We start from the raw sequence: 23,570 nt of genomic DNA on the forward strand, positions 1-23,570 counted from the left end.
TTAACAGACCATCGGTTCGATTAAGGGTCTAGTTAAGTAATTGAGAGCTCAGTTGTAATGAAAACCAGCAGACACAGGGGGTCCACAGAACCATGGTTGGCAACCACTTAAATAACGCCTTTTTGACCCGGGTGGCATTGCCTTATATATAGCCCACTCCACATGCATTCACGTGGCTACTTGGAGAAGATTATCAAGGGACTGCGCGTCCCCTGCTCGTGCACCCGCACACTGAGCGCGTACGTGTTATCTACCGGTTCAATGGAAATCAGCCTAGTCTCGAAGATCGACCCCATGCATCTGCAGGGTAGGAGGAGGAAAGCAGATTTTTTTTATTCATGCATGACATTTGCAGGTAAGCAACGGTATGGGACGTTAAAGTATAATATAAATAACTACAGCTGTTACCATTTAGATATGTCAATTAAATAAATAACCATGCAATTTTACATAAATGTATATCAAGTAATGTTGCTGGCAGGTTGTTGTTATGGAATGTGGTAGTACGTAGTAAAATAATGTAACATATTCTAGGCCTTGGAAAAAACATAAAATGTACATGCATGGAAACAGTTAATGCATGTGCATTTATTTCTTAAATAAAATGTATGGGTTTTTTGTTATTTTTTGTATCATTATTACTAAATTGTTATGATTTTTAAAGACATCATTTTTAAGTGATGCTCATAAGATACTGATGCTAGGTTTATATAGTGCCTGTCCAGATTAATATTATCTGTAATACCTTCTTATTTCAGACCACTGCGAGCTGATGTTTGCTGATAAAAGATGCATCATCATGTAATGAAGTGTGTAGATCCGTTAATATGCCCCTGCTACAGATCCCAATCGAGACTGTTGCATTTGATCTTATGGCTTCATCTACAGCTATTATTACTGTGCACTGCAGACTTCACCGTAGGTACGTTGTCAGTTTATCATTTAAATGTGTGAAGTTATATTATTATTATTATTATTATTATTATTATTATTATTATTATTATTATTATTATTATTATTATTATCAAATGTGTTATCCACAGTCATAGTTACCCAGCAAAATGAATCTGAACAACCCACGTGAATTATAGTCTGTTAACATAAAAAATGTTAACATTAGTGGGCAAAACTGAAGTTCTCGTTTTACTATTTTGACTGTGCAATGACAGTTGAGCTAATTTGCTTTCTTGTTTCCAAAATTATACACGGAAACATTTACTTTACTTTGAGTACGTTTAATGTTTTGATACAGCTATACTAGCCAGAGACCTCACCAAAACACAACTTCCACAGAGTTGCGTTGTGCAGTTTTATGATGCAATTCTTTTGCATTTCTTGACACTATGGACCATATTTTCAAAGTGTTTACTCCAGTCTTTAGTTAACTATTTTTTCAAACAAGTAAAACGCCTGTTCATTTTTACAAAGCTAAAACCAAACAACTAAGTTAAATATTTCAGGTTCTCTTCAGCACTCTCAAGACGTTCATTGTTTAACATTAGCCTGTTTTCTTTCTCCTTTCAAAAAATAGGACATAATTAAAGAATGGAGGAAGCACTTTGAAAATATGGGCCCATAGATCATATTTACTCAAGTTTTAATGAATTATTTTCTTATACAGTGTGTTTTCTTGTCAGGAGGTTTGTTTTTGTGAAAGCTTGTGATGTGTGAACAATGTGTTGGACTGATTTGATCATTTGAATCTGCTTCATAATGATGGTACAACGAGACAAGTATAAGCCCTACTTGTTAAAACAAAACACTCTTCCAAAACACTGAAATTAATCATTTACATTTGAGCATATTTGCAAGCCTGTGCACGTTGCCATGATTTGATGTGTTGGGCAAACACACTTCAAGTGCTAGGCAAAATAAACGTCTCATAAATTGTTTGCTTGATTCTCGTTACAACCAGGAAACATTCAAGTACTTGAGTTCTCAGAATTGTGTAGTGCTTGAGTACTCAAATGTGTTTATATTTGAAATTCCCCTCCTAGTATCAGTCATTTTTTCCAAATTTGATTGAAGCCTCATGAAAAGAAAGTATCTATAATTACATTCTGTGATAAAACTATAGGAAAGTGACAAGGCTGAAGCTTTTTCCTTGAGTTTCTTATAAACTATATCCATTTTGTATAAAGTAGATGAATACATGGGTTTCTTATATCAGGTTTTGTTCTATTTGTGACAGGGCAGTGGAAGATCACTCTGTCTTCATGACAGACCAATGCTTTGCTGATTTTTTTTAACTGCTCATTGTTTTCTAACTTTTAAACAGCAAATACAGGAATTATTTTACATTTTCAAGAGCAATTTAGAATTAAACAAAAATATGTGTTTCCTTAGGGAATTGCCAAACCCAATGGGAAATGACAGACCCAGAACAGGCAGTAAAGGTCTATTGGTGTACAGTAAACTTAAACACTATTTGAACCAAATGGGGTAACATTGGTGAGCCACACAAGCGCAATGCACAGAAAACACGTGCTGCATGATCTGATGCCTAAGGGCTGGAAGGCTTTTTGGATACCAGAACCTTTTTGCATAAAGGTGGCCAATAGGTTCAGAAGATTGTAGAGAGACTTATTGGCACAAGAGTTTTTCTTGCTTAAATTGAAAGAAAAGAGGAAAAACTTGGGGGGACCATATTTTACAGAGCTGTTAGTTCCAGAAATCTTGTATCTACCAGTATACACCTGAATTCTACATTCATGGGCTATCTGAGCAGCTCTGTCACAGTGGTAACTTTAAAAAATGTGTTTATCATGCAACATTGCTGTACACAGTACGCTATTTTTACAGAAGATCTTTAGTTGGTGAGTTATGTGTTATGGTCTTTTGTGAATTTGCTGGTTCATGTTCCATTTTTGTCAGTCTTATTTCCTATAGAACTATCACTTTTTTCTTGTTAAACTCTCTAAAATGTAGCTAAAAGTTTGTAAGAGAAATAAATAAATAACCCGGACAGTTTTAATATTTGTATTTACACATCATGGATCATAAATCGGCTGGAAATATTTTATCTGTGCAGAGAAAGAACATTTCTCGAAATAACATCATAGTTTATCCAGTTCATGCTGGTGCACTGTGTAATGAATTGGCATCTTGGCCCATTGAATTGAATGACAAGGCAAGGACTGGACGCAAAACGCAAATCATACAGTTCAAAGACAAACGTCTTGCCATTCAACTAAAGAGCAAGCTGAGTAGGCGAGAGGTAAGTATGTGTCTGATGCCAATGTCAATATTATTCAGCCGCAAGGAGGAAATTCCTTATAGAAATAAATGGTACATTGTGTGAACAGAAAATTAGAGGGAGCAAGCTCTGGAGATACTATAGGCTCCTGAAAAAATATATGGTTAAATGGTTCTTGAATGAAGAATATGTGTGTTTTATAGTTAGTATGACTACATACTCTCCTTATCTAATTTTTACTTTTAACAAAATTGTCTATCAATAGACGATCATGTGATATCATTATGCATCATACAAGCCCATCAGGACCATGTACTGTGATACATAATGTATTGTGATCAGCATATCACAATACGTATCGTAACATACCATTAGTGTGCCATTACACTCCTATTAAATATATTGATTAATCACAATATCAATACAAACATTCCTGTCAATAGTAATATCTTTATTCAAATGACTGAATTTAACCACCAAGCTAAACATCAGACTACTGCACCAAAGGAGTTGACTCACAATTGGTAATGATGTAACAGTTTAAGCCTCTCGCCCACTGGGTGCCATTTCTAAACACAACACCACATGCTCAGAAAGACTTTTCCATTGGAAAAAAGGAGACGTGTTCCCCACCTCCATCTGTCTTAAGCCTTGCACAAATGAATGGGTTGCAGCTGGTTAATTACAGTCCTGTGGTATGCTTTTGCCATAGCGTAGGATGTACTATGCTAGTTACTCTAGTTATTTTGCAGTATAAATAGGGCAACATCTGTTTTTCAGGTGTGATTATTGCTGTTAAATAACAGAAATTCACCTAGGAACTGTTCACTGCAGTATAAACAGTTAAATCCCACTGCAGTTTGTTGATTTGTGTGTAATGTTGAATCTGTCAGGACCGTAACGTTTAACTGTGTCAGCATTTTTAACATGTCTGTGTTACTTAGGCATAGATGTAAACAAAATAATGTATTGGCACATGTTTCTTATTCAATAAGTCATTGTAATTTAGCTGTGAAGGATGAGTGAAAAAGTGTTTGCTGCACAGCTTTCAATTGAAATGTTCTCTATCCATGTGTTAATAAATTCATTGGATTTGCATGCTGTTTGATACATTCGAGGCACAAGCTGACCAATTCAAAGTTCCTTCGTTCCAGCGGGTAAAACCATTAATTACTGAAACAGGTGATTGGGAAGCGGGGGGAATGGTCACCCTTGGAAGGATACTGCTTGAGCAAGTTCGTCGTCTTAACAGAGTATTCATTCTACGATCATCCTTCAAAATCACTTACTTCTATTGGGTATAATACAGTCTGGGGGCAGTTGAAAACAAATAAACAAGACACTCCATGAAGTAAATCCTTTTTAAAACACTTGAAATAGGAGAGTCAAACACTCAGTTTATTTCTTCCACTTTTGTGGACATACAATTCTGTTTTCTAATTTGCTGATGAAGCCGTCTTAAACATATTCACTCTATGATAAACAGCAATCCTAATGGTTTAACTGAATAGATTAAAGTGGTTGAAATTAAGCTCTTTGTTAGTTTTTAGGTCCAAACTTAAAACTACTGGTACTAATAGCATTGCAAGGATTGCTGTTTGGCTGTGGAAGTGAAAAGGTAGCATAGCCACTGCATTTTGGATTGTGGTTCTGATTAACCTGCTGTTAATAACTGTACAACACGAACAACTCATGGATTATTTTCCTTAATCTGAAAAACATTACAAAATATTACATAACAAATGAAAAGCTTTTTTGATTCTTTTGTTTATTTAGCAGACAAGGCAACTTACAGAGACTAGGGTGTGTGAACTATGCATCAGCTGCAGAATCACTTACAATTACGTCTCACCCAAAAGACAGAGCACAAGGAGGTTAAGGGACTTGCTCAGGGTCACACAATGAGTCAGTGGTTGAGCCGGGATTTGAACCAGGGACCTCCTGGTTACAAGCCCTTTTCTTTAACCACTGGACCACACAGCCTCGCAAATCTCTCCATTGCATTGTGGTCACCTTGGTGACCTTGAAAATTAACTGCAAGTCACATGACAAGTATTTTATAGTGTGATTTTCTTTTCTCCATAATAAAAAAATGCCATTTTTTTTTTTTTTTTTAATAGCTGCCTGGCTTAAATCAAACCACCACTATTACATGGGCTGACGAGACCCCTAGGCTAGTGCAAAGCAGTAGAAATATAATGGCTTTGTGCTGCACTGTTGCTCAAACCTTTAATATTGAAAGCATTCAGTTAATCAGATGATGTTCAAGTCCACCTCTGGTGTCTGTATTAGTGCTGTGTTGAATTGGCAAGCTAAATTAAGCTATGGAAATAGAACAAACTTGTTAGCGTAGTGACCCACAGTAGTTTAGGATAATGTTAATGTATGGATCCGAGTAATGGATCACAATTTCAAAGCCAGGTGTTAAAGGGCATATTTCAAATTTGTTGGGTGGTTTATTTAAACAAAGACTCTGGATACTGAGACACAAATGTAGTTCTCTCAGGATCTGAATCCCAATCTCTTGTAAAATTTATGAACTTAGCACATGTCTTTGTAGAAGGTCCAATGTGAATTATGGCCTTCAGCTGTATGATTTTATTGGGTTTTCCACTAAAGTACATTTGAACCACTTAAAATGTGTTTTATTTTTTCACTGTCCCATGTAAAACTAAACAAGCATGGTCACATTTTAAGCACCTTTTATTACTTTAATCTGTTGAATTCTACATTTAAAATGAGATCATGCTTAAATGATTTGAGATTTTGATTACATTACTTGTTTTGCGGACATTATTAAATTATTTGTTTGATTACTTTGAAAGATACAGTAAGAACTTTTAAAGTGACATCCTTGATTTACAGCCAATAAAAATGCATTTCATGAAAATTCCGATGCTTAATCTTTTAAATGAAAATAAAAGAACAGTGTAAGTTTTTTTTTTTTTTGGCTTTCCAGATCAGCAGTTCTGCATCGATCCCGGGTTCCCTGAACATGGAAACAGGACACCGAGCTCAGGTGTGTTCTTTGAAAAGGCTGCTGCACACTTTAACTGCCTGGAAGGGTATAGGCTAAAAGGCTCATTGAAGATGGTCTGCATTCAATACCAGAATGGCTCCACGGGCTGGAAACCAAGTCATAAACCAGTGTGCCTACCTGAAGGTGAGAAAGTACTGAAATGGATCACTTTGCTTTTTCTCATACATGTGACTGAAGTATGGTGCAGTAGCCAGGGAAATGTTTTCTTTTGGACCTCATAAGCCAACATAATTGCCTTTTTTGCATTACAAGGTTGTGTAGTAAACACAAAGTTTCAGATTATAAAAAGCGACATAGAACACTGAGTGCAAGACTTTAAAGCTTTTGGCATATACATGTATGAAAATAACATTACTATGTACTATGAGTAATTTAAATAGCTTTTATGCTGATATTCTCCTTGTCATGCATTTATTATAAATCCATGACGCATTTCTGACAAAAAAGTGAGCATGTCTTGTCAAGTGCTACCTATTATGAAAGTAATATTATTCAAATATCAGATTCTTTCTGTAACCTGGTAGGACCAAATGGGAAGATACTCTTCCTTACAGTGGTGAACAAGGGAAAAGGGAGGAGAAATCAGAATTACGGGTCTTAGAATTAGTCAGGGTAGGGGAGGTTTTATTGAATTTGGTGAGAACATATCCATACCAATTACCACCTAGAATTGCCATTCTTTGAAAGATGTCCTATAGGATCTTTAATGCCCAGGGACTAGCTAGGATAATGGTTCAGCATGTCACTGGCGCGTCCTAATAGAGCAAGCTCTGGCTGAGATGGGAGTGTACCCCCCACACTACTTTCTGTGAGATTTGATTTTCTATTTTGCGGTCCCATATCCTTGCTACAATGGGGCTTTTGACAGTAACCCATACTGGATAGATGCCGGCCCCACCTATTGCAATCCAATCATGATTAAGTGTACCTGCCTCCTTGCAGGCTGCCTTGCACATAGACCAGTGCTGACTAATGCCCAAGAAGCATTTTAACCCTTTGCAGTCCATTTATTAAGTGCGTGTCAGGCGTGTAAGGTCCAATTTATTTTCACACGCGCAGTTAATTTTAGACGTGCTTTTTTTCCCACAGTCAAACGGGTTTTAAAGACCCTGCATATCAACAAAGCACTCACTAGGCATCTCCAGCCCCGCCCCACCCTTTCGTTCGCTATAGCTTTCACATATGCTAAGAAATAAATAATAATAATAGTTGTGCATACCGATCAATCATCTCCTGATCACTCGTTTTATCACCAAACGCCTCAATAGTGCTAGCCAAGTCATTATTTTATTACTATAACATCTGAAAAAAGCTCTGCAAATGTCTGTGATATTCTCCAAGCACTCATGCAATAACAGCCAGCTTGTTTCCTTATGGCCGCCGTTATCTGATGTCAGGGGCAAGTATGACTATTCATGAGATACGCCCTTTTTTTCCGGCTTGTCTCGGCTCCTGTCGCTCCCACTTGGCCATTTAATGGTTTTCTCTGTTTTTTCCAGAGAAAAAACGAAAGAAACCCTTTTTTTGCGTTTTTTTGATGATATCGGACAGGGTCCAGCATTGGACCGGATAGGAATAATTGTAATGTCGGACCAGGTCCAACATAGGACCGCAAAGGGTTAATCAAATACCTAAATGCAGTTTGCAAACTACCACCTATATAGAGCAGCTCTCTTTTCCATGTTGGTCTGCAGTACTATGGAATTGTTTGCACAATCAATCACATCTATCCAAATGCTGCCATTTGCAATTAAAATACATACTTTTTGGTTCTGTTGTTCTTGTACAAAAAGAAAGAATGCTAAGTCAGTAAAATAGTCCCCTCCTTAAATGTTTAACCCAATTAACAAACATCTTCACCTAAGATATACTGTACCTTACTGTGACAAGCAGGCTGTAGTGGTGACGTCGGACCCGGTGGAAACACACAGTACTGCGAGGTGAAATGTGAATTGTGCTGTTGCTCTGTTTAATGGTGAACAATGTAAAAGGTTTTAAACAAAAAGAGCACACGGCTCTTGAGGCCAAAATAAACAGACAAACAAAATGGACTAACACCAAACAAACAGTGGACAAACAGACAAACAAACACGGTGAGTCATAATAGACAAACCAGTATCGTGCTGGTCCTACCAGCACGCAATAACAATTGTTATGAATTATTATTAGTATTATTATTTTACTTTATTTTACTCCTCCGCTCTCTCCCGTTCACTACTCACCTAACAGCCAACATTAACACACCACAGGCAAAATATAACACAAAATACACTCAGGGGCGGAGCACACTGCCACACTTACCTACTTAGGTTGTCAAAGATGGGTGCTAATCAGGGTCTGAAATACCAGCCAGTATTGCTTTAACCGTTTCTGTCTACAGTTGTCTTTCAGTTTTTACACATTTAAACTTTTACAGCCTTATTTAGATTCGATCTTCAATTAGAATATACATTTATGAATAGATTTGTTATCATATTTAAACAGTTTATGCTTTTGGAACAAGTGTTTGACTGTCCTATTTCAAGTTACAGATTGTCTAATTCCATATATTGAAGATGCTGAAATTTATAACAAGACCTACAGACCTGGAGATAAATTGATAATCATCTGCCACGAAGGATTCCAGATCCACTATCCTGACATGGATAAAATGGTCTCAGTCTGCCAAGATGATGGAACCTGGGATACTCTGCCCATTTGTCAAGGTGCTGTATTGTTTGGATGGGGAACATTTCTGTAGTTATTAATGTAGTGGTTCTTGTCAAGCAGAAACATCTTGGCATGGTTGTAATTTGACTTTGATACAGTGCTATACTGCTGCATTATGTTTATACCTACACTGTACCTTGAAACACTAAACCATTATTTTGACAGACTACAGCAAAAATGGATGAGTAGATGTTTTTGGAAAAAAAATTCAAAACAGAAAAAAAATTACATTTTAAAAACACTACCACTATCCTTATAGCTATCGTTTCAAAAAGTATCAAATCACTATTATAACAGTGTGTATTTAATGCTAACGATGCATAAAATAAAAAAAACAAAAAAACTGCAGTTTAAAAACTTGCCACACAGGGGAGCCATTTACTGTTCTGAACACAAACTTCTGTAATTAGAGGGACAACAGCACTGTACCCTGCAACTTAAATACATAATTTTAAAAATCACAACGCTATGTAGGATTTATCAGAACATATCCATGATTTGTCATGCAGATGTAACATTTTAGACTTAAGAGCAGCAAATATTAATACTATTGATATGAAATGTTACAATACGTCCAGGTTAATGAGGATTTAAATACAGTATTTCATACTTTAGTCCTCATTTGAACACAACTGCAAATCAGTAACTAATAAACATCATATCTTCAGTAAATTCATTTTCATCCTTTTCTTATCTTTAATTATTGGAGCCATCCCAGTCTCCCATACTTAAATGCAGTTAAATATAGATAGAGTAGATTTAAGTTTTACATTTTATTTCAATTTAGTAAATTGAAATTAAGAATATTCAGTGGTTTGCAGAAGTATTCACCCCCTGCAAAGTTTTCACATTTTGTTGGCACCTGAGCAGTCCACGACGCTTTCAAATTAGACTTTACATGTAGAATCTACACAAACTACTCCATATTGATAAAGTAAAAAAAATGCATATAGAATATAAATAAGAAAGATCTACAGGGAAAAAACAGATTAATCACAGTTGCATAAGTATTCAACCCCATTTGCTTGTTCAGCTACAAAAAGGCACAAGTAAACCTCATGTTATTACTTTATAAAAACATGTCGATGGCCACTGTTTAATGTGAAGAAACGGCAATGGCAAGGAAAAATAAATAAAATGCGTTGTCACCTTTATGTACTATTTATTTCAGGAATAAACAAAACCGTTTAAACTTGAACTGCTATTTGGCATCCTTTGTTTTATAGTTAATTCACTGGGGTAAAGTAAGTCCTACATAACTTATTCTTTACTCTTGGGATATTTTTCTGTTTTAATGTGTTACATGTTGTAAGGTCTTGCTGTAAAATAAAGGCACACACACAGGGCCACGGCCACACCCCCTGCCCCTGCTGCTATGCTGTCTCTGTCTGCGTTCAGAGCAATATAATGGGTTTTATTACTTTTTGAAAAACGAACGAATATCCAAACGAATATTTAAATTATGAGCAAATATCTGAACATGAAAATCCTGTGTTCGTCCCAGTCCTAATATGTGTGTGTGTGTGTGTGTGTGTGTGTATATATATATATATATATATATATATATATATATATATATATATATATTATACGACATGCATTGACTTACTATTATTCTAAAATGTAAGAGCAATCTAGCCTATAGACTACCCACAACAACAAAGGCTTGTATAATTCTGTATGCTTATAAATACGTAAATATCTGGGCAAGATGTTTGAATTAATAATAGAAAATACATGGTTTCTTCCCTTCTATTATTTCTGTGCGGTTTCAGTAAAAGTTGGTCTGATTTGTGGAAATGGTAACTTCAGTCCCTTCCCAAAAGGTAAAACTACCCCGCATTATAGCTCTCCTCCCATATATTCTTATATTGATTTATGTAATGGGGTGAAAGGCACAAGCTTATCCCCACCCTCCATCACATTATTTTCACAGGAACACATAGTTCTTTCCCACGCAGGAAACGATCACTGTGTTAGCTTTCACAGGTATAAATGTTTATTTTGGCACTGGGTACTGCACACAAATTTTGCAAAAGACAACTGATGCTCACCGACTAGCAGTTTGTAAATACACTGACTGACATAATAATCCTCTCTCCTCTCCTAAGGAAAGACACAGCATTAAATAATCTCCAGCCACGCCTACTCCTAACGGGATTAATTATTCAACAAACATTTACACCTGGAATCATTTTATACAAAAATAAACTATTTAACATTCATACTTTTAAAATAAAACATTCATATATTTTACGATAAACATGTTTCTTCTTAACTATACGTATTTGTTTAAACTGCATAAATGCCGTCTTTACAAACACGATCGTTTAACTATCGTATTGTTTACTCATAATTATTAGCATTGTGTAACAGAGACAGAATGATTCTTGGTGATAAATCTCTCTCCCAACCTGTGAGGGCGCTGTGTAAAGGGAACAGAGTGCCCTGGACTGGATAGCCAGACAATGAATTCCCAGGGTTAGGCAGAAGTCGGCCATCTAGAAAAGGGGCGGAGCTATGGTACACAAAATCATCGACCCGGAAGGGAAACCATGTGGCAGCCACAGATTGGAGGAGCGGTTGCAACCATTAACCAAGGGGTCATGATTGACGGTATAAAAGGGGACGTAGCGAAGTGATCTGTTCCTTTGTTATGGTTAACGCTGAACCGGAAGAACAACTGTATTGTCTATCGTGAGTGTTTTGTTTGTTTTGTCGTATTTAATTATACTTGCTTGTTGTTATTAGATGGCTAACATGATCCGTTGCTGCAGGCCAGCATACAAATGGACAACACTGAACTTTGTTTCATGATATATTGTATTTGCACCATGAGCATTGCAGCACTCACTTTGGACTGGTGACCATGTTTGTATATCATGGTTTTTTACCCCAATTTTCTCCCCAATTTGGAATGCCCAATTATTATTTGTATCCCGGTTCACCACTGCAACCCCCTGGCGACTCTGGGAAATGGAGGCTGGAACACGCATCCCTTGAAACGTGATTCTGCCAATCCGTCATTTTTTGCACTGCGGATCCACAGTGAGGCCACCAGACCTATAGTGCCGGAGGACAACACAGATATGATGGCTCGACTGCAGAACCGCAGGCGCCCTGTCGGCCACAGGGGTCGCTGGTGTGCGGTTAACTGTGGATTACCCTGCCAACCTAAGCCCTCCCTACGCGAGTGTCGCTCGGCCAATTATGCGCCACCCCCTAGAAGCCCCCAGTCACGGTTGGCAGTGACATAGCCTGGATTTGAACCTGCGATCTCCATGCTATAGGGCACATCCTGTACTCCACGCAGAATGTCATTACTGGATGCACCACTCGGGAGCCCCTAAAAAGCTGTTTACGCACACTTTTATTATTAGCAAAAATAAACAAACAAAATAGTTAAACAAACCAAAGTACACAATAAAGCACCCAAGCAAACGCTACAGTAGGTCCAGTGTGCACAGCCTGGTGCTCAGTCCTTAAACTGACGCTCCACTGGAGCTACTGCTCTGCTCCTCTTTTTATACCACATGTGCAGGTGTAATTTATCAATGAATCAATTAGCACCTGCCCACATTCCACAAATGTTTTAACAGGGAGGGGATTCCAACCCCAGCCCTGCCATAATAGCCCCTGTCCTGCCAGTCTCTTCATGTTATTCCTAAATATAACAGTGTAAGACATTTCAAATATAAACCTGTGTAAATGTTTTACATTTTAAATATCTAATAGGCAATCTCACCAGTCAATATGCCACTGGGGAAAAGCCGGAACAGGTGGAATTCTGAGCTCTTGCTGACAGCACTGCTGTCTGAAGCCTCAAATTCACTACTGTAGCATTTGAATAAAGTCTAAAAATAGGCTTTTCTGGTATACATTTATTTTCAAACCTATATTGTAGAGTCATATCTTTTTGAAAAAGCAACTAAAGTTTGGAGTATGCATGTTTTACATGCATAAATAAATAATTAATCTGCGTTATTTCCCTTCAGGCAATATACAGTTTTTTTAAATTAAGGCTGTATGGCAGGGCTGAGGCCTGTCACTGTAAAAAATACTATATTTGTGTTGTGTTTATAAATAAAATAGTTTGGTTGGGGTTGTAAATAAAATGTGTAACTTTTGTGAAAACAAACTGTGTGCTGGATGGCAACTTTTGTTTTACAAAAGTTAAACATTTTATTTACAAACCCAACCAAACTATTTTATTTATAAACTCAACATATATATTATTTTACAGGGGCAGGCCTCAGCCCTGCTACAGTTTGTTTTGTCAACGAAGACCATCTTGTCCCACCATAATCTATTGTTTTTTATACTACATAGACATCTCTGTCATTGCCATTGAAGTTGAGGAAGATGAGGAGCTTGAGCGTAATGAACTGCTAATAAGTGACAGCGATGAGTCTCAGAATTAATAATAATAGACCTGTATATATTAGTTAATTATGGCTGGCTTGTCTATGTAGGAGGCTGTGTGGTCCAGTGGTTAAAGAAATGGGCTTGTAACCACGAGGTCCCTGGTACAAATCCCACCTCAGCCACTGACTCATTGTGTGACCCTGCGCAAGTCACTTACCCTCCTTGTGCTCTGTCTTTCAGGTGAGACGTAGTTGTAAGTGACTCTGCAGCTGATGCATAGTTCACACACCCTAGTCTCTGTAAGTCGCCTTGGATAAAGGCATCTGCGAAATAATAATAATATGTAAAGAACACCTTGCCCCAAGACAATGCCACATTTTTCGTATAAGATAGACTCATATCTTTTAGGAAAAATAGTTGGGTTAGGGTTAGGATTAGGGTTAGGGCAATGCAATTTACATACTTTTATTAATTACTGAAATGACGTCAGCCACAACTGTATATAGTGGTCCATTAAGGCTGTCATTTCTATATGAAGAACGCGTTGCCCCAAGGTCATTTAATATTTTCCACATATTGACCACTAACATCTATTAGAAAGAATTGGTCAAAGATCTGGGGCAATGTGTTTTATGCACCTAAATACAGCAATAAAAAGATGCCAGTGCAGCCCTATAGCGCTCCATTACTTCAATCTCTTATTATTTTATTTCTTAGCAGACACCCTTATCCAGGGCGACTTACAATTGTTACAAGATATCACATTATTTTTACATATAATTACATTATTTTTTACACATTATTTTTTACATACATTACCCATTTATACAGTTCGGTTTTTACTGGAGCAATCTAGGTAAAGTACCTTGCTCAAGGGTACAGCAGCAGTGTCCCCCCCACCTGGGATTGAACCCATGACCCTCCGGTCAAGACTCCAAAATTATACAAGTATTTATTGGAAATGTATTTTTGCTTCCATTTCCAAATTGAAAAGCTAAAGGAGTGTGTTATTTCAACCTATTTCTATTTTTTTTTAATTAAATGTAAACCAGGAGGTGGTGCTTTTGGACAATATTTTTAAATAATTAGCCTCCTCTGGGAATGCTTATCACAGGGGGATATAGTGGAGACGGGCATGTCTATGTAAACCTTGTCCAATTGTGACAAAACCTTATGAGGACCATCTTTAGCCAAAGTTTACTGCCGATTTATTACACCTGTGAAAGTCAGGGTTTGAATCCAGGTTAGGTCAAAAGGGAAATGGGTTTGTTAGTGTAATAAAACAGCCCAACGATATGGCTGCTATATAACTGAACTCCACACCTGCTCCCTAAGAGAGTGGTGCCACCAGGGTATGCTTGCGGTGCACTCTGGAAAAGATGGTATTGCTAACATTACGATATCCTTACAATATGTAGGATCCCTGTTCTGTTAAATGAGCACTATCATTCTGCTGGCATTCAACTGATCATCTGTCTATTAAGCCAACACAGACCCCCTTACATTCCCACCCTCACCTTGAACATGCATGTAGCACAATGGAGGCGGCTGCACAGATCTTGTGTGACTTGTTACAGTTAATCAATGAAGTGTAATGTGATGAATTGGACCACATCACTTATTTTCAGTGCTGAATATCCCACTGTGAAGAGTCTGTAATACAGAATATTTCTATACATCTGGTCTTCATTTAGCAAGGCACAAGTTCACATGGCTTGCATATTGCTGTTAATGTTCATACTAAATAACAAGCACATTGCTGCACATGCACTATCAAGCAGCACCAGAAGAGGACACTCCTTATACTGCATACTGTAAAACTTCAAATAATTGCCAGGTCTCAAATAATCGCCTGTCTCCAATACGCGCCGGGTCTGCTGGCAAATATTGTAAGTAAACACCGGGTCTCTATCATTGCCATTGAAGCTGAGGAAGATGAGGAGCTTGAGCGTAATAAACTGCTAATAAGTGACAATGATGAAAGTGACTCTCAGAATTAATAATAATAATAGACCTGTATATATTAGTTAATTATGGCTGGCCTGTCTATGTAGGAGGCTGTGTGGTCCAGTGGTTAAAGAAAAGGGCTTGTAACCAGGAGGTCCCTGGTACAAATCCCACCTCAGCCACTGACTCATTGTGTGATCCTGAGCAAGTCACTTAACCTCCTTGTGCTCCGTCTTTCAGATGAGATGTAGTTGTAAGTGACTCTGCAGCTGATGCATACTTCACACGCCCTAGTCTCTGTAAGTCGCCTTGGATAAAGGCGTCTGCTAAATAAACAAATAATAATATGTAAAGAACGCCTTGCCCCAAGACAATGCCACATGTTTCGTATATGATAGACTCATATCTTTTAGGAAAAATAGTTGGTTTAGGGTTAGGGCAATGCAATTTACATACTTTTATTAATTACTGAAATGACGTCAGCCACAACTGTATATAGTGGTTCATTAAGGTTGTCATTTCCATATGAAGAACACGTTGCCCCAAGGTCATTTAATATTGTCGTTCTGGCTTTTCCCTAGTGCTGCAGAGTTCAAAGAAGTCTGACGCAACAGTCAGCACTGCAGCCTCTCACTCAGTCACAGACACGGCTCTTTAACGGTGTAACTTCTATATAAAAAAACATATTGCCCCACAATAATTTCTCATTTCCTAGATAGAGTGGACCAATAACTATTAGAAAAAATAGTTGAAGTTTTGGGGCACTGTGTTTAACACACATACAGCCAATGGTAAAAAGATGACAGACACAGCCCTATATAGTGCTCCATTAAGGATATTTTTTTCTGTATGAAAAATGCTGTGCCGCAACGTAATGCCAAATGTATTGTACAGTATGGACTAATATCTCTTAAGAAAAATAGTTAAATATGGGGCAATGCATTGCCCCAAATCTTTGACTATTTTTTCCCCAATAGATACATACGTACCCATATATGACCGGGTAGTGTTGGCAATGAGACTCAGAGACCAGAATGCTGCAGTTTAGACGCTTACGCACATTTTATTCACAAATACAAAACAAACACAGCACCGTACCTTCACCGTCGCTCCCGTCTAACACCTGTGATCACCCTTTTTATACACCTGTGGCTGGATCCTTATTAATCATTAATCATTTATTCAATTTATGGCTCCAGCCACATCCCCACGTGATTTTGCAGGGAGGAATTGCCTGCCACACAATATTCTCCACACACCCACACACACTACACTGACTGCTACACCATAGTATATAAAGAATATGCCATTATCGTGGGACAAGGTGATGATTCCTGTTCACTTTAGCTGTTTTTTCATATATAAATGATTAACATATGTGGAAAAGGGATTTTATACTTCCATGGCCCCAGCACTCCAGATAAGACTTTGGGTCTGGGAGTAACTTACCCTCTAATTTTAACACGAAGAGAGTAAAATGTATTTTCAAGTCATGAGTAATCTCGATAAATAATGTACAATCTTTAATGGTAATGGGGTAGGCATTAAAAAAGAGCCTTCCATGTTAACTGCAATGTTACGTTGAACTACTGTACAGCCACGTGTGTGTTCTACAAGGTTCTTTATCGGCTCAGCGCATTTTTTTGGAGGTATTACACTGACTCTGCAAATTAATTACGTTACTTGTATTTTAGCATTAAGTTCTTAAACTCGGTGAACATGCTAAAACTTCAATATAAGCTACACATAAATAAAATAAGGAAATGCATTAATAAGTTATAAAATAGTTAGTTTATTATAGGCACCTTTTTTTAGCAGTTGCCTCTGACGATGGTTCCAGTCGGATTTGTAGCTGGACTGGGGTGTTTACGCTTCAATCTGTGTAGCTTCCAATTTTCCTTATTCTTACTCTGATTGGCTGCAAAGACAACAGGGCTAGCCAGAGATTGGATAATGTTTGTTGGGTTGGTTTTTCTTTGTGTACAGTTTCCTAGTAACTGAAAACATTGTATTCTGGGAGATGTAGTTGTTAGTGGCAGTTTTAGGGGAGGCGGGAGAGAAGGCAGACAAGCTGTGCAGCAAAATTGCTGTGTATTTTTATGCCTATTTCTGATTTATTTATTTATTTATTTATTTTATTTTATTTTTTTAATGTGTAAAAACAGCAACTGCGTAGCTTATCTGGACCGTTGCATGGCCCATTTTCCCAGGTAGATATAGTCTTTATTAAGTTACAAGGACCAGGAGTTTGAAATTTGCAACCTGGAGTCTTTTAAGGCACAGTTCCGAGTTACACCTGTTCTGGCTTTTCCCCAGACCCAGTCAATATACACCTTTTGTCCTCACCCATGCAATATATGTAGTTCAGTAGTTCGGGACAAACACCAATCACAAAATGTTTTAGTACAAATATTTATTGTAGAGAATGCGGAGTATGCGATTTAACAGAAAGTATGCTGTATATACACATTCATTTGGCATCAAACCTAACTTGGTTTGAGGGTTCGCTGCCTGGCCGACTGGACGAGGCTGAGACCCCCATTTGATAAAACATAAAAACTGTTTTTAAGAAAGGTGGAGATGGGGAGGTGGTGGGTTTCTATGAAATCAAAACGCAACTGAGAGATAAGTGAAGAGGGTATTTATAGTGCCAACAATTTAAATTAGCTAATGTGTAAATTGAATGATTCAATTTGGTGATGCGGAGATTGGTGTCTGACCCTCCTCCCGAACTTTAATTATAAATTTCATTTATACTTCATTAGCATGTTAACTTTTGAATATACCAAAATTGTCATGTGCTTAACCTATCTCTATAAAAAAAAAAGACATTGTGATTGATCTGAGGATTATACGTTTTGTATTAGCTCTCTATTGCACAATTGCCTTTTCAGCTAAATGCCTGTGCTGAGACGTGCAATTTCTTAAAATTTATTTATTTATTTATTTATGCACTTTTGTTCTATACAGCTATATTGAGAAGAAAAAAATACACAAAAGAACACAGGCATGTTTTGAATATACTGACAAAATCTCAGGAATTTCCCCATTTATTTTGCTGTTAGACACACAATGTGTTTATGTTTAATTTGTGATCCTGGATGTCTAGAGCATAAATAATGATACAAAAGCCCAAGGAACATTTTAAGTCAGCCCTGTTAAGTATTCTTAAGTATTCTTTTAAAGCACCAGAATTCCAGGCTGTATATATATATATAAAAAAAAAAAAACCTGAGTGAAATAGTTTTTATTTAATTGTTTATTTATTTAATAATGGGGAGGTAGTGTACAGAACCTTAAAGAGTAAGTAGCTTCTACTATAATTTGTAGTACTTTGTTACATTTCCTCCATTATTGAGTTATTATTTTTATCTAAATTCACATTTATCTGGCTTCAAGCTATTCTGGAGAACCCTAAGTGTCAGACACTTAACAGCTCTCCGTGGAAGAGTTGAAAGATCACCCAAAACCACTCTGAATGTTTGCAAACACCATTTGTAAATAAAAATAAAATCAAAAAATTAAAATGATATTTTAAGCTACTGGTAATAATATGGTTTCAGAATAGAACATATTAGGGGTTTGAGATTTAAGTCAATATCCCAGTGGTAAACCGGAAAATCGTTTTCATTATTAGAGGGCTTTTATCTTTTCTATTACGCTGTTATTGTGCAAGAGACTGTGGTTGTGAAACTGTTACTTCATGTACCAGACACAACTTTGACATATTATGAAATATGCATTTGGTGGTGGTCAGTGATGATACAAATGCGGTTGACTAACACTAAGTCTTCCTCTGTAGGATGTTTGAGGCCTTTAGTTCCTCCTCACAGCTACATTAACATATCTGAAACCGAGTTCTCAGTCCCGGAGAGAACTGTTGTGCACTACCAGTGCTTTCCTGGATACGACCTGTTTGGGGCAGAGATCCTGGAATGCATGTATAACCTGATCTGGTCTGAGAGCCCACCGAGGTGCCTTGATGTCGAAGGTAACATAGTAACAAAACATATACTGATTAATGAATACTGTTAACAAGACAGTGGCACAAACCTTTGTACTGGTGAACCAGCGGGGCCTTAAATCATCTGTAGGGGTCACATTCTTCTTGCTCAGGTTGGCTCTCTAGTCACAACTGAAGCCAGCAGATATGTGATCCTTTACCATAAACAGTGCCCTGGTTTACATGCAGTTTTGAAACTCCAAATGTTCCGTCCCTTGTAATGTAATGTAGCACACACGTACTGCACCATGCATGTTCTGGCCACCTATAGAAAGTCTGCGGCCAAAATATGGTGTCTGAGAAGGGTCGGTAAATAGCCTTCTCGTGTTAAAAAGCTGAGAAAATTGACTTAAAACTTTATGAACAACTGCGATATGTTAAAGTTAGCCCTGGCAAGCTTCTTTGACCAAATAAGAATAAATAAGGAGGCAAGGGGGCTTTAGGTTTGGAGAACTTTTATTCGGTATGTTCTTTTTTTTTATGTGATATAATTTATTCGCTGTTTCAAATTATTGCTATTTATGGGTGACCCCCTAAAATGATGGTGCTTTATAATTAAGGCTTCTGATTTTCGGTTTTAACCGATAAAACCCGATAAAACACCCCAGATTCAAAAAAATTAAATCGGTGGATAGCCAATAAACACCGGAAAACACAGTTTAAAAAAATAAAACCTACTACAAAAATAATAATAAATACATTTCCCTGTGCTGCTGGGCAATATCCCACCTTCCTGACTTGTATCTATCATTTATTAGTTCTGAATGTTTTAAACCCGCCCCAACTACTGAGTGACAGCACATTCCTACATTTATATTGGAGACTCTGCTTGCGAGATTTAAAACGAGATTACAATCAGGATGGAGGCTTGTTAGCGGGATTTAAAGCTGTATTACAATTAAGACATGGAGGATTTAAAACAGAATTGTGGCTAAATGTACTGTGACGGGGTGCCTGCCCCTTATTAATTTATATTTTTGTACTGTTATGATTTATTACTGTTTTTATGTACATATGTATTTGTTCCTTTTATTATTAATATGAGTTTGCATTTTGTGTGTTTTGGATCGGCAGGGAGGGGGTTAAATTCCTCCCTGCCAAAATACATGTGAGAATGTGGCTGGAGCTTTAATTGAGTAATTGTTAATTATTGATTAATTGGGCTCCAGCCACAAACTATAAAAGCCAGGAGAGCGTCTCTCTCAGGGGAGAGGGCTAAGAGGAGGAAGGTGAAACAATACTGTGAGTACAAGAAAGACAATTGCTACCAACTATGAGACCTAGTGGTGGGAAAAGTGAAGCCTCTTGAGTCACTGAACCATTTGCTTCATAAAAGATTCACTGAGCCGAATCACTTGAAGCGCTTTGTGCTCCATAGTGACATCTATTGGTAGAGCCACGTCATTGAACATACTTGAACTTGAACATACGAGTTACACACAGGCTGCTATTGCCTGGAACTTGGCATTTAGAAATAATGATCTGTAGCCTAATGTACACGAAAGACACTGTAAAGCACGCTTTTTACAGGCTCTGTCAGTGTCATTTGTGACTTACAAAATGAAGTTTCATTTTATAATTTCTCTATTATCTGGTTATATATCAACCACACATGTGATTACCCAACAAAAAAGCCAGTCACGCATACGCATTATCATACTTGAAATGTAAAATTGTTGTACAATCGAAAACACGATAATGTTGCTTTAGAAAGGGAGGCATATCTGACCTGATGTACTCGGCTGGGAAATTAGTGTTGAAACAAGTAAGATCTTTGATATTTCATTTGTTAGCCAGTTTCCCGGTGGCACAACAAGTTAGTAAGTCGTGTAATTAGAAATGCTTGTCAAGTGCAGGATCGAATCCCTGCTCCTGTGAGGAAGTGTGCGTGTAGAGAACTTGTTTTAGATTTTAAATAATAATAATAATTACATTTTCCAAAATGCAAAACTAAAATATTCATATTTGCTGATATATATTTTTTTTAAATAAACAAATTGAAAAAAAGAGAAAGAAATAATAAATGCTTCCTTCCAGGAGTAATCTAGGCTATATTTCAACGAAGCATTGTATTGATTCTGTTTCAGTCAGATCATGTGATGTGTTGCTTCATGCGGAACACTGTTTGCTTCAGATGGTTCGAGGCGGTTTACGTAATTTGTTTGCTTCACATGAAGCAATGGTCATTTGAATGAATCACTGAATCATGTGACTGATCCGAGGCCTCAATGAGCTCCTGTCATGTTTTCACTTTTCACGTTCTCTTTTCATTGTATTATTTGCTCTGCACACACTCTTAACTCAGGGGAGATGTTTGAGGAGGACAGAGATGTTTAAAACTCCTAGTGGATTATGTTCGAGCACTGGACGAGCGGTGTGTCCTTAAAACCTTTTATTTAATCAAGAAAATCACGCAGACTCATTCATTTGAAGTTTTACGAATCAGAGCAACATCAGCGCTCCTTCGGTTTATTAAAATGCCTTTAATATTGGTTTAGTAGCATACCACCAAAACCCAGAAACCTGTAATAATAATTAGCAATCCTAAGTTTATTACAAGCTCAGCATTAATACTTCAATAACATAATACAATTATATGTATTTAGTGCAGCCCTCGGGCAAGCTAAGCACAAAGCCTACAAGCACCCACTGCTATATTTTAGCACATTCAATATAACACTCTCAATACTAAAACATAGTTTCAAAACCTCATAGCAATATAACCAATACATGCAAGATACAATATTACCATTAATATACTTACCTTCTATTATAAGGGAGAGTAGCATGAACAAAAGAGAAGGACTGCCTTGTGAAGACCTGCAAAGGATGGACCACGTAGCTCTGCCAAACTGAGTCTTGATTGTGGTGGTCTCAGTGTGATCGGCTCAGGGTTTTTATACAATTTTCGTCCCATTGAAAGCAATGGGAGGCCCCAATTAGACCCAATCATCAATCTATATGGACAGTCGTTATCGCTTGGCGAACAGTAATCTCTAAGGAAATCAACCAACTCTTCAGACTCACTTAGAGTCACATGCCACCAAATCAATACTGCCCCATGATCTCATCCACTCATTCTTGGTCCCCCTCCTTCATCTGAAAAGTTAGGTGAAGCAGAGTTCACAAAAACCTTGCTACCTTGATTCACTACTTAATATGGGTGCATTATAAAAAGGAGTGGTGTTTAAATATATGCAGCACCAATAATTGTGTGTATTATAAAAAAGAGTGGTGTTTGAATATATGCAACACCAATAGTTATATCATAATACAGCAGTTATAGTTATAATGATTATAATTGATTACATGAACTTGGCTTTCAAAAATATATTCTCTCATGTCATCTCACTCTCAAATTAGTTTCCTTCTTTCCTTACAGGTGTGTGTTTAGCAGGTATTATAGGGAACTTCCATCTTATATCTTTTTAGTGTAGAGTTTTCTCCTTATGGAAAACCTAACTATTTTACTGAGCTGTAAAGCTGTAATGTTATTCTCCTATGGGCCCCTGGTAGCTTGAACTTAATTGACATCCAGGTGTATTTTTCAGCTATACACATACTGGCTAAAACCAGCTTGCTGGAGACACCTCTTTTCTTGCCAAGTTTAATAGTGATTAATGTTCCCTAGAACTTTCCTTACACCTGTATCTTACGTGCTTGTTCCGCCCGGCAACTAACTATCTTAATGTATTTTGGAATTAGACCATTTCTATTCTGTCCTTCCTTCTTCTAAATTGAAGAATACTTCTAGCCTTGACACCGTAAATTCCTGATAAGAGAATCCCCGCTTCTCTTGCCAATGAAGACCTCTTGGCCTCAAGCACTGATCCCTCCAAGGGCAGGCTTGTAGAAAGTTCGATAAAGCAGGTTACACAGAGTTTACTTTTCCAAAGCCTATCTTTTGCTTATAAAGTTATTCTTTAATATTTTTTCAATCTTTTTATTTTGTATTTTAAACACAACATCTTTTTATGCTGCATTATCTTTTTAACTCAGAGCCTAACTAAGTATTTTACTCCTTATAGAATATGGTTGTTAACTATTCTCCTCTTTACTAGCAGCAGCATAGCAGCAATATCGCAATAACAATTTATTTAACTTTTCTGTTCCCTTTCTGTGGTGTATCTTCTAAAATACTTATTTTCCTTAAAAATTACTCCTAACCCCTTTTTCTTTATATTCAGAAAGTATAATTCCTAAATGCAAGCACACAGCAATCCTTTTCATTGAATTAGGACTCAGTTTTCAACTATGCTCATCTTAATAGAAAACAGCTTCAGGTATGCTATCATATTAAGCAAAGTGAA

General features: G+C 37.2%; 1 protein-coding gene across 5 annotated transcripts in view; it reads left to right on the plus strand.

Annotated features, from left to right (window-relative positions):
• The first annotated feature begins 247 nt into the window (after window positions 1-247).
• LOC117410908 (sushi domain-containing protein 4-like) overlaps window positions 248-23,570 on the plus strand; it is a 37,408-nt gene continuing 14,085 nt past the window's right edge. The window contains exons 1-5 of one of the 5 annotated variants that reach the window (XM_059025290.1): window positions 248-355; window positions 759-922; window positions 6,156-6,359; window positions 8,762-8,941; window positions 19,060-19,248. In XM_059025290.1, the coding sequence (XP_058881273.1) occupies window positions 790-922; window positions 6,156-6,359; window positions 8,762-8,941; window positions 19,060-19,248 (706 nt within the window). In that variant the 5' untranslated portion in view covers window positions 248-355; window positions 759-789. Of the gene's footprint in view, window positions 366-758; window positions 923-6,155; window positions 6,360-8,761; window positions 8,942-19,059; window positions 19,249-23,570 lie in introns of all 5 variants that reach the window. The other 4 variants (XM_059025289.1, XM_059025291.1, XM_059025292.1 and 1 more) reach the window with 4 other exon arrangements.

Source organism: Acipenser ruthenus, chromosome 6 (genome assembly GCF_902713425.1).
Source record: "Acipenser ruthenus chromosome 6, fAciRut3.2 maternal haplotype, whole genome shotgun sequence".
In the NCBI taxonomy this organism is placed as follows: domain Eukaryota; kingdom Metazoa; phylum Chordata; class Actinopteri; order Acipenseriformes; family Acipenseridae; genus Acipenser; species Acipenser ruthenus.